Below are 18,651 nucleotides of genomic sequence, written 5' to 3' on the forward strand. Positions count from 1 at the left end.
AGTATCTTGCTGTTTTAAAAAATGTTATGGTCATTCTCCTTGTGGAATTTCATTTAATCAGCTTGTCCTTACTGTTATCTCTTTGAGGAAAATGTCAAATTTAATGAAGCTTGTCCCTATTTCTGATCTTACTGTCTGACATGTTTTATGAAATTATAGTTGAGCATTACTGTCTTTTTTATTTTTCCTATTTTGTGTTTGCTTGCTTACTGTGCACTAAATCAATGCAATGGCACAATGCCCACAATGATTTGAAATGATTAGCAGTACTTTTGCGTTCGCTTGTCGGTTACAAGTCAACAGAAAGGCACCTTGTTGTTCAAGTAACAGCTAAAGCAATCTATGGCTCACTAACCCTGAAACACAGCCAATTTTGTTTCTGCAACAAGACGCAACAAACTATCTCTGAGACAACTTTTTGATCTTTCACCGTAACAGAACTGTCTGTACCCACAAGATGGCAAAAACATTTTACATTTTATATTTCAACATGTGGGTTGCCTGAAGGCCATTGTGCAGCCATTTTGCCAATTTTGTTTCTGCAACAAGACGCAACAAACTATCTCTGAGACAACTTTTTGATCTTTTCACCGTAACAGAACTGTCTGTACCCACAAGATGGCAAAAACATTTTACATTTTATATTTCAACATGTGGGTTGCCTGAAGGCCATTGTGCAGCCATTTTTACAAGTAGTAGGAAATTCATTATCATAGTTCCTCATCAGAATGTCTTTAATATCGCTGAAAATGTCTTCTGGCTTCCAGTTCCACTGCTTTGCCAGAAATGACTAGAGTACAAAAATGAAATGTATTCCCATCACAACTCTTTTTGTTCATTTACCCCCCTCTCCTCACTGTTTTTATTTATATTTGATCTTTTCCTCTTTTCCACCTCCTTTTATGATCACTTTCTTATGATTAATTTTCTATTCTGATTAATGTCTTCTTTTATGTGTTCTATAGACTCTGTCAAAACCTGTTTTCTGTGGGGCTATAGACATTTTGCTAAAAACAACAGCAAAAATACAGTGACTTTATTGTATTTTTACGGGGGGGGGGGTTGTCTTTCATCATGAGAATCCTTTATTGTATTTTTACGGGGGGGGGGTTGTCTTTCATCATGAGAATCCTTTACCTTTTACACACTTTTTAATGAATATAGCATAGATGCTATACATAGAATATACATGGATTTTATTAATTTTATTCCTTCCCTTTATTTTTTTACGTTTTTAGTAACATAATATAATAATACATTGACATAATATTCTCCAAGTTGTGCATCAGCCCTCTCACAATCATATATTTTTTCTTCTTTCTTTTCTTTCTACTCCATAAATCAAAAATATTCCTAATTTTATCTTATGTTTTTTTTTCGCACAGTATTTCAAAGCAAACACCTGTGGCATGCAGACTGCACAGACTTTGTGGCCATGTTTGCGCCATTACATGATTTGCACAATTCCTTTAGTGAACCGGGATCTAAACAAACTCAGAGACAGTGTGTACAAATGCACATCTTTAGTCAACTCCCCCATAATTATCACTTTTTGTTTGTCCATCACAGCTCTATGAATAAATATATGGCATGATTTCACATTATATTATATGTCACTTTCAGCTTGTCAAGAATAATTGAATGACTAAATCATGTTTCATGAAGGTTTCATTTATGTTCCTCCACCTTGATAAAAACCAGAGTTTTCTCAGGGATTAGATGCTATACATAGAATATACATGGATTTTATTAATTTTATTCCTTCCCTTTATTTTTTTACGTTTTTAGTAACATAATATAATAATACATTGACATAATATTCTCCAGGTTGTGCATCAGCCCTCTCACAATCATATATTTTTTCTTCTTTCTTTTCTTTCTACTCCTAAATCATAATGACTAAATCATGTTTCATGAAGGTTTCATTTATGTTCCTCCACCTTGATAAAAACCAGAGTTTTCTCAGGGATGGCTAACTAGTAATAGAGATATTAAGCATCGCTGCAAAGAACAGTCCCCTGTGAGATTACCTTTCATGAATGAATATATATATATATATCTGAAGTCATCCCAAAAATTTGCACAATTCCTTTAGTGAACCGGGATCTAAACAAACTCAGAGACAGTGTGTACAAATGCACATCTTTAGTCAACTCCCCCATAATTATCACTTTTTGTTTGTCCATCACAGCTCTATGAATAAATATATGGCATGATTTCACATTATATTATATGTCACTTTCAGCTTGTCAAGAATAATTGAATGACTAAATCATGTTTCATGAAGGTTTCATTTATGTTCCTCCACCTTGATAAAAACCAGAGTTTTCTCAGGGATGGCTAACTAGTAATAGAGATATTAAGCATCGCTGCAAAGAACAGTCCCCTGTGAGATTACCTTTCATGAATGAATATATATATATATATCTGAAGTCATCCCAAAAGAGATTGTATGCTTGCCTGGAATGTTTTCTCCAGTTCATTTCGCTTTGTGATTATGGTATAGCTAAAATGACGGTAGTATGTCTCTTGAATGGTTTCCAGCAGCCTGGCTCTGTTTGCAATTTAGCCACTATATGCACAAGCTTAGCTTGCGGGGTCTGTATTTACAGAAAATTATTCTTTGAGACCAATGATGCGTTCATATTGGTGTAACACTCCGCACTCTGTACTAGACTGCTAAATAGACAGACATGTAGAACAGAATAAGGTAGCACACATTAAAATAAATATGTGAGCTGAACACAAACTTTTTTTTTGTGATTTGTTGTGAAATAGATACTACTTTGTAAATTAGTTGTGCAGATGTCCACTGAATAACAAGCACTCCATTAGTCTTGCATTTATGAGTACAGAAAAATTTGTTCTCTAAATTTGCATAATAAGATGAATTATGTATTGCTTGTGTTTAAGTTTAATGTCTTATTTCCTGGTGTTTCGGACTAAATTAATGATGTCCTTTCATTTTTAAATGTTTTAAATTTAGTTGATAATAATTAAGAACTCAATTTACAAGAACTCATTTCAAACACAATTTCCAGATAATTATGCTTGTGAAACAGAGGACACCTAATAGCACACAGTTATTCTGGCAGAAAGCCTTGATTGTTTTTTCTCTGAAACTGATTCAGTCATGTGAGGAAGTGTTGCAGGGGGGTTGTTACATTTCTGCAATAAAGAGTCTGCACATCAAGACTGTGTTGCCATTTTACATTTTAGGTAGTTGATTTTCATTTTTGATTCATTTCAGATCAATGGTAAACACGTCCCTGATGTGGCTGCCCGATTCAAGTCTCTGTCAACATATGCCCTTGCTCAGCTGGCTGTGAGTATCTCCTATTATTGACCCTTTTTTCACCTCATACATACACAAAGTATAGAATAAAATCATCCGTACCCTTTTCTAATATGAACAACAGTGTACAAACAGAAGATCATCAGTATGAGTACGTGTTTCTGAGAGTGGTTTACGCTGTGCCAGTAGTTGTCATCAGTTGTGTATGGGCCCTTTCTAAATATATGATGACATGACAAAAGAAAAAAAAGATTTCTTTTTCCATTTAATTCAAAATGGTGTATTTTGAGGTTTATGTTATTTGAGGTACACACTAAAATATAAAGAATTTTGTAGAATTATGAGTAAAAAAGATCTAACATAAAATGGCTTTTAGATAACCATTCACTGTCGTGGACCGCATCAGAGGGTGAATTTATTTCTGGCACACAAGCAACATGTTAAAGGCTCATTAGAGGAAATAAAAAAGAGCTCTGCTGGGTTTGCAATTGTATAAGGCATCACAGTAAGCCTACCTGTGATTAAATCAATATAATTCACTGAATGTTCTTGACACAACAAGCTAAACTTCCAGTGTTTGTGCATGATACTTTAATAGTGTTAAAGTTTTTAGTGTTAAATAGTGTTAAAGTCCATTTATTTCTGTACATGTGCATTTTGATTAGGGAGAGTAAAAATAAGGCCTTTATTTGGAAAGATTTGGTACTCTGAGAAGTTTTTTTTTTTTAATGCTGTGTAAGTGTCTGTATATCTTTGTATGCATGTATTTATTCCTGCATGCCCATTAGTTTATTAGTCATCAGGCTCTTTGGTTTATTTGAATAGGTCATTCTAAAGTCTCTAACACTTAGTGTGTGTGGTCTCTGAACTCCAGACAAATGATACCTCATCATAATCCTCTCTAGTGTCCTGAATTGAGAAAATCTCACTCGGTATAAATCATATCAGCACATCAGTGAAATTCCACAGCTGTCCAAGCAAAACCACTTAATATAGCTTAGGCTGCTAGCGGTTACTTTGCTTAGATGAACCATGCAGAGAAGACCACACTCAAAAGCTTTAAAGATGTGTTCGCTCAAGTTTTATAGTCAACAATTACCTTAAAGCCTGATTTTTCTTAGACAGGACACCCACGGACTGCCCCCCAGGCCAAATTACTGACCGTCTGATGCATACTGCACACAAAACTGGAAAGCATTTTCTGTGTCTGGCAAGCTTTAATCTGATTGGCAGATTTTAAGCAGCTTCCTGGAGTAAGGGCACACAGGGTTTTTTATCAGTCTACTTGGAAACAAAGTCATGTTTACGAGGTACCGGGTGATACAACGAGTGCTTTTGGGGATGAAATAATATCTAGATCTGCCAGTTTTTCAGGTTAGTGAGAACAAAACAAACTGTTTTCTTTTTTAACATGTCAGACAAACACTTGTTTATAGCGCACAATAGGCCAGATTAAGCTGCTTGTGCTATTTAGCACATGCAGGTCTGACTACATTGACTGTCACAAATCTTGAGTTAACGATAAAAACTCCTCTCAAAGTGCCTGTATCTTTGCCAAATGTGTCGTTTGCGAATTTTCGGGCGTCTCTCCCTTCATAATGAGCACTTAGGACTCATTTTCACCTTTTCTATGGACAGTTCACTCTGGTAATTATAGTCAGTGCAGAAAGAGACTGACAATGGACATCACTACGTTCGCTGTGATTTCTGACGTTACCTATGCAAGCAGCTCAATCATGCTGCAATACTCTCGCCACTGAATGACAATTTGCTATCTGCTAGCCCAGCCTGACAGTTCTGAGATAAAAGCTAAAAGCGGTACTAGCAAAGTCAGGCACCTCCTCTCAACAAGGTGCTCGCTGAATGAACAACTTTGGCGTGGGCCTTCATGAGGCAAGCTTATTCATGTCAAGCACCTGTGGCTCTTGATCAAATTGTTTTGTTGTTGTTGCAGGCAGAGCAGTGGGATGAGTTTTCCCAGTCGTCAGTGTACACGTCGTCTTCCTCTCATGTCCTGAAGTCAGGATTTATACGTATTTTTAATTTACAGCTGTTTTTTTTTCTTTTCTTTTCCTTGGCTTATCTTTCCTCGCAGGGACTTCACTGAGAACCACGTTGAGTTGCTGAATTATTCCACTCTGAAGACCTGCACCGAGCTCACAGTGCTGTAAGTGTTTTCATTTGCATTTACCCTCAGCCACAATCCACTGTTACGTCTTATTAGTTGGTTTCATTGTTTTACATGATGGCTATACATATATTGATGCCAGCATCACAATTTAAAATGGCAACATGGCAGTGAGTTTGATTTAATAGTCAATTTAATTGAATGTGGTACAGATGTCTGTTTTAGTTTACAATGTCGGTTTTGGATCTCAGACATGTTTTTTTAATCCTCGGTATATCTCTAAAAGGAAATGCTTTTTCTTGGTTAGTCATCAACATGTGAGTGTCTGCAAACTTTAGGGAGCCCTTTTACATTACTGTAAGGTTACAGTTAACAACAGAGCCCAAACTTAAATTTAATTACTATTTATTTTTAAATATAATTATCAACACTCAAAAAGTTTAATACAAACATGTAAATTGCACATAATGCAATTTTTAAATTAACTTGTAAATTACAAAAATTTATATTTGTTGTTAAAATATATTCATTTACACAGTGGCTGTCATAACTTGTTTCGTAACAGATTTATTTAAACACATTAAATAATTAAGACATCACTAACAGGTAAAGTAAAATAATATGAGTATATTAGATGATTACATGAGGCATGAGATGTTCATTCATGTTTTTTTCACGTTAAAACTAGTATTAACAAGATCACGTTAACTCGCGCTAGAGGTCTGCGCGGGACTGTTTTTTTAGTCCCGCTCCCGCCCGCTCCTGCAAGGTTCTATTCCGCACCCACCCGCTCCCGCTATATATTCACTCTTTGTTCACCCGCTGTCCGCTTAGAATAATTTTCTTCCCGACCCGACCGTTCCCGCTAAATTTAAATCTCGTTTCCAGAATCTCACATTTAAATTTCCTCTACTGAAAGAAAGAGAGATAGGCTAACAAATAAAAGTGTAGTCTGCACAAAATTGTGTGTTATTTTATTCGTCTTGTCAAGAGTCTTGAATTTATTGACTTTAATTTATATGAATTATATAAAAAGACAAAAATTCGTTTAATATCTTATGCAACAGAGTAGGAAAAAAGTGTCAGAGAAAATAAAAATGTTGTACAAAAATTGTAGGCTATTTCTTATTTTTATTCATCTTGTCAGGATACAATTCGTTTAACATTGACAACACAATAGGGAAAAAGTGTCGCAGAGAGAAAAAAAATAAAAATGTAGGTTGTACAAAAATAGCCTATTAGCTATTTTTATTGGTCTTGTGTCAAAAATACTAAATTCATTTGACATTTTTCTGTTAACACAGTAGGAAAAGTGTCGCAGAGAAAAATAAATAAATACGACATCGTTCATTTAAAATTATAGGCTAAGCAAAATATAAACAAAACCGAGTTGATTGTCCTTCAAGGACAGCGCATCCACACTTTGCTCCTTCCTTATTCTGCTCTGTCACTCATCGACAACCTGCCTGTTCTGTCTGAGGGCCGTATATTTACCACCGGCACAGCCTGCTCTGAGCATCGTTATGCACATGCTGCGCACAGACCACGCAAATAAAACGCGTGACGTTTAAAGCATGCGTGCATCCTGAGCGCAAGCTGTACCGGTGGTCAATAAGAATAAAGCGCAGATATGCTGTTCTAAATGGACGTCGGGAACGGGATATTGTTAGACTGCCCGCTCCCGTTCAAATTACACCAGAGTTACCGACCGCTACCGCGTTTTATTCGGGAATTTAATCCCACAGCGCAAAAAATCCGGTCGGGCCACAGGAATGCAGACCTCTAACTTGCGCTCCTGAGGTGTTTATACAGTGATCTGTCTTGCCACATCAAAGACTGTCAAAACAGCATTTATTGTTTGATTTCCTGAAATAAAACGGACATAATTTGAAAGATGATACTTTGATTCTTATTAAAAGTAACAATATATAAAACTGGAAATTTCCGATGAATTTTCACTTGTGCAGTGGTTAAAACAATGCTGCATTTGTTCAGTACACATGTACCGAACCTAAAGACCCGCAGCAAAATTTTTCGGTACGAATACATTAGGAATGCTCCGATCAGGATTTTTGAGGCCGATCACCGATCGCCGATCACAGAAAGCAGTATCTGCCGATACCGATCACCGATACCGATCTTTTTAAAGCCTTCTTTTTATCATTTATAACTAAACTATATTTGGCCACACATAACTTTCCTTTTGTAAATTACTGGCATTTTGCAGTACACCAAAACAAACTCACATCGTCTACCACAGACTGAGAACTAGCTTTGCTCAACTGTGTTGATGTTTGTGTTTGGACTGGGCCTAAGATGTCGAATTTTTGTGAAGAATATGTCGAAAAGTCTCCAGTTTTGACATAAAATGTTTTGTCAAAAACATTAGCCTATATGTTTTTATAATGCCAGCCCTTTTTGAGATAATTCTGAATGTTTTTTTTTTTACTTCTCGTTTTGCTTTGGGGAAATGTATGAAGTTGGTGACACTTTAGAATAGGGAACACACATTCATTATTATTCACTGTTAACTAAGAGTTTTCCCTGAACAAATTCCTAATTTGCTGCTTACTAATAGTTAGTACGGTAGTTGTCAAGTTTAGGTATGGGGTGGGATTAAAGGATCTAAAATATGGCCATACAGCATAAGGCATTAATATGTGGTTTATAAGTACTGATAAACAACCAATATGCTAGTAATATGCAGCAACTAGTTAACAACAGTGAGTATTGGTCCCTAAAATGAAGTGTTACCATGATGTTTGATGCAACTGATATTACTTGAAGAAAAGCTATAGAGCTGCACTGCAGTTTTAACCCATCAGTTTTTACCTTGGGATGTTTATTTGCGGGCTGACTAGTTTTTGGTTGATTACATTTTGAGAATAAAATTAGGGCAATCTAATCCCAGTTTCTCAGAGAGCACCTGTGAATTATACTCCTTTGCAGCCATAGTCCTGATTTCCTCCTAAAACTGTTGAAGATGAAAGCAGAATGTCTCCCAGGAACGGTGTGAAGACAGAAAGATTCTGTCAGGGTTATGCGGACAGACCGACGTCTCTGAAGCCAACAACAATACCCCTTCCAGGCGTTTCTCAAGGCTCTATTAGTTTGTTATTTAGATGTGCCATTCTCTATTGTAATAGATGTGGGGAAGTGTCAGACATATCTTAAATGAGACTTTCATGGTGAGATGGGTATCTCTGCAAATAGGGTCAGCTTGCCCTTGCTGGACAAATAAGTTGGAAAATGCAGCAGAAAGCAGTAAGATTTCGTTATCATCTGGCTGTTTCACAGGCCAGTGGCTGTTCTTTGAGGCTTTCCACAACAATGAAAATGGTGTAGTTTAGTCTCATTGGAAAGTAACATTAATTTTGTTCTCTCAATTTTTATGCCCAGATCACTGCATGACAATAAAATCAAGATCCTTCCAGAAAACACCTTTCATTCTCTTGGATCTTTGGTTGAACTGTGAGTACCGCAGCACATAATCTGGAAAGGATATGAAATCTTGGGATTTGAGAGTGATAACTTTGTTTAAATGTTATGCACTGACATCCTAATTGAGATCGCTTTCTATGCACATGGATTTCACTTATCTAACTGATGTATTTGTTTCTCCTTCTTAATATTTTTTAGAGATTTGTCTTGTAACAGAATTTCCGATCTTCCTAAAAACACTTTCAGGAGTTTACAATATCTGCAGAAACTGTGAGTCATGCACATATCAAGTCACATCGTTTATTTCAAAAGTGTTGAATTGGTCAGTGCACGCAATGCAATAAACAGCACCACAATACTATGAAATAAAGTTTTTTTTAAAGGGATATTTCACCCCAAAAGGAACAATTCTGTCATTCTTTCACCCTCATGTCCTTCCAAGCCTGTGTGCTGTTATTTCTTCCATGGAACAAACAAGTCTTCATTTGAGAGCTGTCAACCTCCCAAAAAAAAGCACAATAAAAGTATTCTAGCTGTATTTAGAGCCTCACCAAAGTTCACCTAAGCTCATTTGTAGCATACATCTGCATTTCAATCAAAAATGGTGTGTTGACATTATTGATGCCAAAAAACTGATGGTCTTCAGAAGACTTTGAATTTAGCAGATGAGTGTTTCATGTCCTTTTTTGTACCTTTAAAAATTCTGTTTAAAGAAAAACCGATTTGGAATTTGATCAGGAAATAATCAGAATTAAAATTTTTGGCTGACATATTCCATTTAATTTTGCAGGAACATATCCCATAATCCTTCACTCCATATTCATGCCAGCTACTTCGATCACCTAGTCCAACTTCAGTCTCTGTAAGTATCAGCACTGCATGATCTGCTTTTCAAAAGAATGTCTTTTAAGACCCTATTAGTAGGTGTTACATTAAATACAACGTTCATGTGTGTTTAACAGAAGTTTGGAGGGCATTGAAATTCCTGATATAACCACCAAGATGTTTCTTCCCATGGGGAACTTGTCCCACATGTATGTACCTCTCATTGTGTGGTCTGCTTATTAAGCTGCATAAGCAGGATGCTCAGCTATAATGTGTTATTTGTGCATTTCTCTCTTTTTTTTTTAGATATTTTAAGGATTTTCAGTATTGTTCCTATGCCCCACATGTTCGGAAATGTAAACCTAATACAGATGGCATTTCATCAGTGGAAGACCTGTTAGCCAGCCATGTTCTGCGGGTGTCCGTCTGGGTTATGGCCTTCATCACCTGCTTTGGGAATCTCTTTGTTATCGGAATGCGCTCCTTCATTAGAGCAGAGAACAACCTGCATGCAGCCTGCATCAAAGTCCTGTGTTGTAAGTACAGCTGAAACTGTTGATAATTTTGATTACATTGAATGCAAAAATAATAATAATAAAAAGAAGAAGAAGATGATGACTTTGGATGACGCCAGCCTCGGATTGACATACAAAATTGTCAGATACTAACCTTATATTGTAGTCATTATGATCACAAGCTGTAATCATCTAACATATTCATTATGTCTGCTTAACTGATTACGTGATGCTAACACATAACCTGTATTACCTTATAGCTACTACAACCATACGGATATTACTCTGACAAATAACAGATTACTTCCTGAGTGTAACAGTGAAAACATGTTACACTCAATATGTTACACACAATATGCATTGTGAAAAGCACTCTACAAATAAAATTGAAATGAACTGGATTAATAATAATAATCCAGTAACTTCATTACAGATCAGTCTGGTTTTTGTTCTGTAAACTTCATATATTTAATTAAAAAGTACAATTTATTATTATTATTAATTTTATATTATTTTTAAATTTAACTTATTTAAATAAGACCAGACTAATTAATAACGAAATTAGTTATTATTGTATTATTATTGAGTTATAATTCAGCTATATTTAGCAATCTAATATATAGATAATAATAATAATAATTATTATTATTATTCGTAACTTGTTGCAACCAACACAAATGCAAGCACTCACACTGTCATCTGTCTGTAACAGTATCATAAAAGTCCTCATGGCCAGACTTAAAAAAAAATAACTCCAAAAACGTTTGGCTAGACATTCTGCAATAGCAAAAAAGAAAGAAAGAAAGAAAAAAATCCTTGGAGAGAAACTATGCCCAGATATGCAGCTTTCATGAATTGGGGTATTAGTGGACAAGCCAAGGTTAACAATAGGTAAAGGAATTTATCTGAATAGTGGAAGTTGACAGTTAAGCCTATTATGATATGGTTTGCTTTTGTGTCTGTGTATATACTTGTGCATGTTTGATTGTTTGTTCCTCAGCATTTATGCATGCATATGTAATCCTATTAAGAAAGTTTGTCTTCATAAGCTAGCTCGTTTGAATGTTATATGCATTTTGGAACTTATTTAAAGGGTAAAGTTACAGACTGTTCCACAGTCCGATCACTTCCTGATGTACCGAACAATAAGCACATCTACTAATACTTTAGTAAATCTGTGGCAGAGGAAGTTTTTCCAAACATCAAGATAAGGGCACGGATAGGTTATTGGGGTTATTTTTTTGATACTACATTTGTGACCCTGGACCACAAAACCAGTCATAAGGGTCAATTTTTTGAAATTGAGATTTATACATCATCTGAAATCTGAACAAAAAAGCTTTCCATTGATGTATGGTTTGTTATGATAGGACAATATTTGGCCGAGATACAACTATTTGAAAATCTGAAATCTGAGGGTGCAAAAAAATCTAAATATTGAGAAAATCGCCTTTAAAGTTGTCCAAATGAAATTCTTAGCAATTCGTATTACTAATCAAAAATTAAGTTTTGATATATTTACAGTAGGAAATTTACAAAATATCTTCATGGAACATGATCTCTATTTAATGTCCTAATGATTTTTGGCATAAAAAAAAATCAATAATTTTGAAAAACAATAATGTTTTTTTGGCTATTGCTACAAATATACCCCAGCGACTTAAGACTGGTTTTGTGGTCCAGGGTCACATTTGTATCATTTGTACATTATTATTAATGATAAAACAATGTAATAAATTAATAAATCTATAATAAAATCTATAATAATTATTTTAAATTTTTTAAAATCAAGGTAAGAATTCTGACTTAATGTTAGCTAAAGATGGCTTTAATTTATTGTATTACAGCATATTATATATACTGTGAATAATTGAAAGTTTTATTTGCATACATTTAATTATATTAATTATATTTATAAAAAAAAAGAAAAAACTTGACCCTCTATCACTTGCACTCTCTATTCTATTTCTAGTCTAAATCCTTGCTTTCTTTTTATTTATTATAAAAAATGACCCTCTAACACTAGCATTTTCTATTATTTTTCAATTCTTTTGACTTATCTTTTTATTTATATAGCATCCGAATTTTTTAAAATCAAGGTAAGAATTCTGACTTAATGTTAGCTAAAGATGGCTTTAATTTATTGTATTACAGCATATTATATATACTGTGAATAATTGAAAGTTTTATTTGCATACATTTAATTATATTAATTATATTTATAAAAAAAAAGAAAAAACTTGACCCTCTATCACTTGCACTCTCTATTCTATTTCTAGTCTAAATCCTTGCTTTCTTTTTATTTATTATAAAAAATGACCCTCTAACACTAGCATTTTCTATTATTTTTCAATTCTTTTGACTTATCTTTTTATTTATCATATATATATATATATATATATATATAACCCTGCGTTAACTGAGACTTGTCACAGCACTTGCATATTACTGCTGTTTTGTTGATTTTGATTGCTTCTATTTTCCTAATTTGTAAGTCGCTTTGGATAAAAGCGTCTGCTAAATGACTAAATATATAATATAAACTTTAATTTATGTAATTGAATATTATATATTGATTTTTACATATAATTCATTAAATTAAAAAGTGTATATGTGTGTAGGAGTGCAATTAATTCGATTTTATATTTGATTTATGTAACTTTTTATTATACATATTAATTATTGATGTACTGAATATAATTCAATTGTAAGCGTGCAGACAAAATAATCTGAATGAATGATTGTCCTGTTGAGCTGCATGATATTACTCTCTTCCCAAGATGTGTCAGATGAAGGTCATTGTGATCACAGAGGGTTGTTATTTACTGGTGTCACATTCACAGTCTCTGTCTGTGCTTGTTCTGTTAAACTCAGCCGCTTCAGTGTGTTCAAGTGGGAACAGGAGCTTGGCCTTTACCTTTGACTGTTTGCTGACATGAATAGTCTCCCTGTGCTCACCTTTGCTAAGCTGTCAGAATCAAAGATCGCCTGCTACCACAGATGGTGTTACCATTGTCTGGCTCTGATTCATGATGTACTCTTTCAAACTATAATGAACAAGGATGCGTTTATATATTATTCACATTAAACATGTTCTCTTTTGTCATAAGCTTTTGTGACAGCTGCAGTTTTCCTAAATTTATTGTGGGCGAACCAGAAAATGAGCAGTTGTCAAATATTTCACACCTCAGAATAGAAAGGCCTAAAATAAACTGGCAAGGAACTTCAAGTCACTTCTGGTCACACTGTGAGTTTGTTTTTGTATTGGTAATGAGGAACAGAATTTGTGCTGTCAAGATTCATATCCATTGCACAGATTTATACAGCAGGGGCTAGTCACTACTGTTTTAAATCAATGTAAACCAACATGTAGTGACCTGATGATACCAGACATAGCAATTTCACAATCAGTACAGATGCTGACTTTCATTGTAAAGTTATGAAATGAGGATTGAAGAACTTGGATGAGGAACAAATCAAGTTATCTTCCTGTGGCTGGTACAGATTTCACGTTACGTTTATGTGTAGAAGCCTACAGTTTTTTCATTGTGCTAAGCACTCTATCACATGCTTGAGGATCATTGTCATTGTTTTGATTCTTTTGCTTTAATGTTTTTCAGTTGCTGACTGTCTGATGGGAGTCTATCTCTTCTTCCTGGGGATATTTGATGTGAAATTTCGGGGCAAATATAACCGGAATGCTCTTATCTGGATGGATAGCGTGGAATGCCGAACGATTGGCTTTCTTGCCATGCTCTCCTCTGAAGTATCGGTTCTCCTCCTCACCTACTTGACACTAGAGAAGTTCCTAGTCATCGTTTTCCCGTTTAGCCATCTGCGGCCTGGGAAGCTGCAGACAGTGTTGGTTCTGGCCTTCATCTGGATTCTGGGATTTGTCATAGCAGCTGTTCCCTTGCTAAATGAAGACCTGTTTGGGAACTATTATGGGCGAAATGGAGTTTGTTTTCCTCTGCACTCTGATAGGCTGGAGAAACCAACAGCCAAAGGATACTCCACAGGGATATTTCTAGGTTCGAATCATTTCACAGATTTGATATTTACTGATGTGTTTTCATGTATTTAGTAGTTTTAATTATTCTATGAATGTAATATATGCTACCAGTCAAAAGTTTGAAATAATTAAGATTTTTTTGTTGATTTTGAAGTCTCTTATGCTCACCAAGGCTGAGTTTGTTTTATCAAAATAATATTTTGAAACATCAAGAATTTAAAATAACTGTTTTCAAGTTGAATATGTTTTAAAATGTAATTCTTTCCTTTGATGGCAAAGTGTATTTTCAGCTGTCATTACTGCCAGTCTTCAGTGTCACATGATCCTTCAGAAATCATTCTAATATGCTGATTTGGTACTCCAGAAACATTTCTTATTGTTATCAATGTTGCTGTCAGTTGTGCTGCATAATATTTTTGTGGATATATTGTGATACATTACAATTTAAAAGTCTGGGGCAAGTAATGATTTTTTTTTTCTGTTTTTATAAGAAATTAATACTTTTATTCAGCAAGGATGCATTAAATTGTTAAAAAGTGACAGTAACATTTATAATATTTAAAAAAAAAAAAAATTCTTTTAAACTTTTAGTTCATGAAACCGTAAATTCTCGAGTACACAGGGATGTCTGGTCACCCTAAATTGAGTATCCACAATTCAAATAATCACTTTCCTATATGTCAGTCCTCGTGCACATCCTGAAATATTTGTGTATTTTGTATTTACAGGTCTTAATCTGGTGGCGTTTTTGGTGATTGTCATTTCCTACTCCAGCATGTTCTGTTCCATTTGTAAAACCGGCATCAATGCCACAGATGTGCGCAGTCGGCTACACAAAGATGTGGCTGTGGCCAACCGCTTTTTCTTTATTGTGTTCTCTGATGCCCTCTGCTGGATACCCATATTTTTGGTCAAAACACTCTCTCTGCTAAATGTTGATATTCCAGGTATGTAACCTGTATATCCTCTGGTGGAATGATTTTTTATTTATTTTATTTTTTACATGCTGTAGTTAAAACAGAGGCAAGTTTCTTTATCAGTATTTTATTACATTTGCATTTTGACCTCTGTTGTGGTGAAAAACATTGTAGTTATAAAGTTTTTACAGAAAATATTGTTCATGAATACTGATGGTGAATAATGTATAGTGCAATGACGGTGGCTAGCTATAAGACTGGGATTAGACATTTTGCACAGATCTTCAGCCCTGTAACATTTTGAATTTATTTCAGCTGGCACAAAAAAAAAAATTTTTTTGAAAGACAAATATCTTCAGTTATAATGTGCGATTTATAATAAGGCGCACAAAAAACTAATATGAGTTGTATATTAAAATAACAGTTTTAAATTTGTAACAATAAATATTTGTTCCTGGCATTTTAGGCCTTGACTTTAAAATAAAATAAATACAATTCAAATAAAAGTTCAGCAGTAGTAGGAAAATTTTTTTTTCTGAAAATGACCCAGCTACCTCTGGCCCAGTGTATTACAGAATTTAAGATTATCAGTACAATCAGTTCTTCTGTTGTTAACATGAATGCCCTATGTTTATCTCTGCAGGGACAATAAACTCCTGGGTGGTGATTTTCATTCTTCCAATCAACAGTGCTCTTAACCCCATTCTCTACACCCTGACCACCAGTTTCTTCAGAGAGCAGGTGGAGCTTCTCCTTTGCCGCTGGCAGCGGCGCTCGGCGTCAAAGAAAGACCGTAAGAGTCTCACCAGCTCCACCATCTACATGGAGACCTCTCGCAATGCTGAATACCCTGCAAAAATTTCCTTGCCACGACTGTCTTTGGCAGACATGGATAACCAATATGGGTGAAAGAGTCAGTGAGTAAATGGTATCATACTGTAGCCTATCATAATCATTATCTATGTTCAGACAGGAGAATGACGGTCTTTGCTGGAACAATTTAGGTGAAAGGATGGAACTGTGATTCTTGCCGTTTGGGTTGCAGTATGGAGTGCTCTTTCTAGACACATGACTCTAGCTTCACTTTTTTTTTTTTTCATTAGGAGAAGCATTTTTGATCACTTTAGCTAGACGAGAGCCTCGGACCCCTCCAGCGTCCATTTCCTCCCTAAACGCCATGTCTGACTCACAGCCCCTGAGCTGAGCTTGTTGTTTGTCTCAAAATCATTTTAAAGAAGAAAATCAATGACTACAAAACGCAATGCACAAGACTGTCAGTATTTACTGCAGAACACATCTTAGAGGGATCCAAGGAACTTTAAAGCATTATTTACATGAAGGGCATTTTTTAATGGAAATGTTTTGATATGTGGTTTTGAGGTTGAATTTGAGAAGTTATTTGTAATATACAGCAAAGGTTTTTTTAATGCTTGCTCTGCCATTTCACAGAAAAGACACATTAAAGGGAATGCCTCGAAATCATTCCTGACTGAACAGAAGCATGCAATCAAGATAAAGTGGTGCATATCATTCAGTTATATAAGATAATACATTGTTGTTGTTTTTTTTACAATGATGTGAAAGCATTTCATATTTATACTCATGTAGACTATTTATAAGTTGGATTTTTTTCTACCCACCTCAAGATATGTGAACAAATATTCAAAGTCAGATGTAAATATGTTAATAGTTTGAATGCTCATGGAATTTAACAAGCAATGTATAATTGACAATCTGAAGTCCATCTACCAGTGACTCTAGCAAGTCAAGGATATCCTTGTACACTGAAAAAAATTATACAAACAATTTATTTTAGCTACATTTAATTAAAAATTTTTTTTGAAAGTTAGTCAACTAAATTAGTTTATTTAAATGTAGCTAATAAATGGATTGCAACCACTTACCTTAAATTTTTTTTAGTAAATTCAATTAATCATTTTTTTCAGTGTACTTCAATCGTTGTATGACAGTGTTTTTAAACTCTTAGTAAAAAAAGCCTGTTGATTGTTTATAAATTATCATAAAAGACAAAATACCCCATGAATGAGTGATCTTTCTCAAATTCTCATGTTTGTGCAGTTTTTCATAACGTATATCACACACACAGCGTACACTGCTGGTCAATAGTTTTTCAAAATGTTTTTGAAAGAAGTCTCTAATGCTCCCCAAGGCTTATTACAATTTGCACATGATCCAATTAAGCAGCAAAAACTGTTTTCGGTATTAATAATAATAAAAACCATTATTAATAATTGAGAAACAATAGCAGCCTAATTGATAACAGACACAAAACAGCATATTGAAAATTAATCATAATCATTTAACACAGTTTTGAATTTTTTATCAAATAAATGCAGCCCTGTGAGCATAAGACTTATTAAAAAAATATTCCAAACTTTTGACTGGTAGTGTATACATTTTTGCTTATGTAAAGTCGGTGCTGTGAACATTCTGATAATCAGTTTTGTACCATTGGTACTACGCGATTAAATTACAACATGTTTTCAAACTGCATTGGGAGCGGTTAATAATGAAATTGTGCTCTTTTAAAGGTAGACTCCATTAAAATATTACATTTGATGCTTTTTGTCTGGGTTGTTTGCCACTGTGCACCTGTCAGTATCCAGCAGCATCCATCCAGGCGCTCCAGAACCTAGTTGATGGAAGGAAACAGACGGGCTTGCTTCTGAGCCAATCAGCGATCTCCATTTCTCTCCTTTGGTAAATATCTGCGCTTTGATTGGTCGCCAAGGGCGGAGCTGCGCCATCCTCAACGGCCGTCTTTTTCTGTCAGTCGATGCGAGGAGACGCAAGACCAGTGAAGTGAAAATAACAGAATTGAGCGACGACGCTTGGATAAAGATATGACCATATAAACTGCTATACACGAACACACAAGGTATTCTGTTTTGTGCTCGATGCTTTTACGGTGTGAAATGTAATCGTGTTTTCATTCCAGTGCTCTTTCATTTGTGAAACCGCCTAAAATTGACGAAGAAGCCGTGAGGAAGGCCAGACCACCAGCACAGATTGTGTTTGTTTGTCTGTTGTTGATAACAAACACAACACAACAGATTTGGCTTCAAATTGTCACTTGCATAATTACAAATATCTTGTGTTCTCTAAATGCTTGGCATCGGCGTTCTGGGTTCACGAAGCAGAATAAATGTAACGTTAATTTACATGTAGCTGTAATCGAGATAGACGTCTGCGGTGATGATGACAATGTAATAGTGGATGGCTGTGCTCAAAACCGAGTGTGCTGCCTACCTAGACGGCATTTGTGGGCAGCACGGCGTGTGCAGCTTTTGTCAACGATACGCTGAAATTCCGCGCGTGACGTAAATATTTAAAAAATGTGGTTTACTTTTACGCGCTTTTGAGACACACATCTACTCGTGACACAGTTCGTCACGACCAAGCATCAACGATATTATATTTTACCTTCAGGAAATTGGATGATTTTGTATTCTGCATGGCAGTAATCGCCTCCTCCACCTTTGTCTAAACAAGGTAAG

At 35.1% G+C, this 18,651-nt stretch overlaps 2 protein-coding genes across 4 annotated transcripts in view; both read left to right on the forward strand.

Annotated features, from left to right (window-relative positions):
* Positions 1-16,939, forward strand: part of rxfp2a (relaxin family peptide receptor 2a) — a 54,316-nt gene extending 37,377 nt beyond the window's left edge. For both annotated transcript variants that reach the window (XM_016539197.1, XM_016539198.1), the window contains exons 9-18: positions 3,251-3,325; positions 5,391-5,462; positions 8,823-8,894; positions 9,063-9,134; positions 9,655-9,726; positions 9,827-9,898; positions 9,996-10,225; positions 13,825-14,235; positions 14,945-15,163; positions 15,777-16,939. In XM_016539197.1, coding sequence (XP_016394683.1) covers positions 3,251-3,325; positions 5,391-5,462; positions 8,823-8,894; positions 9,063-9,134; positions 9,655-9,726; positions 9,827-9,898; positions 9,996-10,225; positions 13,825-14,235; positions 14,945-15,163; positions 15,777-16,042 — 1,561 coding nt within the window. In that variant the 3' untranslated portion in view covers positions 16,043-16,939. The remainder of the gene's footprint in view (positions 1-3,250; positions 3,326-5,390; positions 5,463-8,822; positions 8,895-9,062; positions 9,135-9,654; positions 9,727-9,826; positions 9,899-9,995; positions 10,226-13,824; positions 14,236-14,944; positions 15,164-15,776) is intronic.
* Positions 16,940-17,930: 991 nt separating this feature from the next.
* LOC107728845 (protein furry homolog) overlaps positions 17,931-18,651 on the forward strand; it is a 69,395-nt gene continuing 68,674 nt past the window's right edge. The window contains exons 1-2 of one of the 2 annotated variants that reach the window (XM_016539130.1): positions 17,931-18,032; positions 18,584-18,646. The gene's annotated coding sequence lies outside the window, so the exon portion shown is untranslated. The remainder of the gene's footprint in view (positions 18,033-18,583; positions 18,647-18,651) is intronic. The other variant, XM_016539131.1, reaches the window with a different exon arrangement.

The sequence above is a fragment of the Sinocyclocheilus rhinocerous genome, unplaced genomic scaffold, assembly GCF_001515625.1.
Source record: "Sinocyclocheilus rhinocerous isolate Xijiao unplaced genomic scaffold, SAMN03320098_v1.1 scaffold397, whole genome shotgun sequence".
NCBI classification, from domain to species: Eukaryota; Metazoa; Chordata; class Actinopteri; order Cypriniformes; family Cyprinidae; genus Sinocyclocheilus; species Sinocyclocheilus rhinocerous.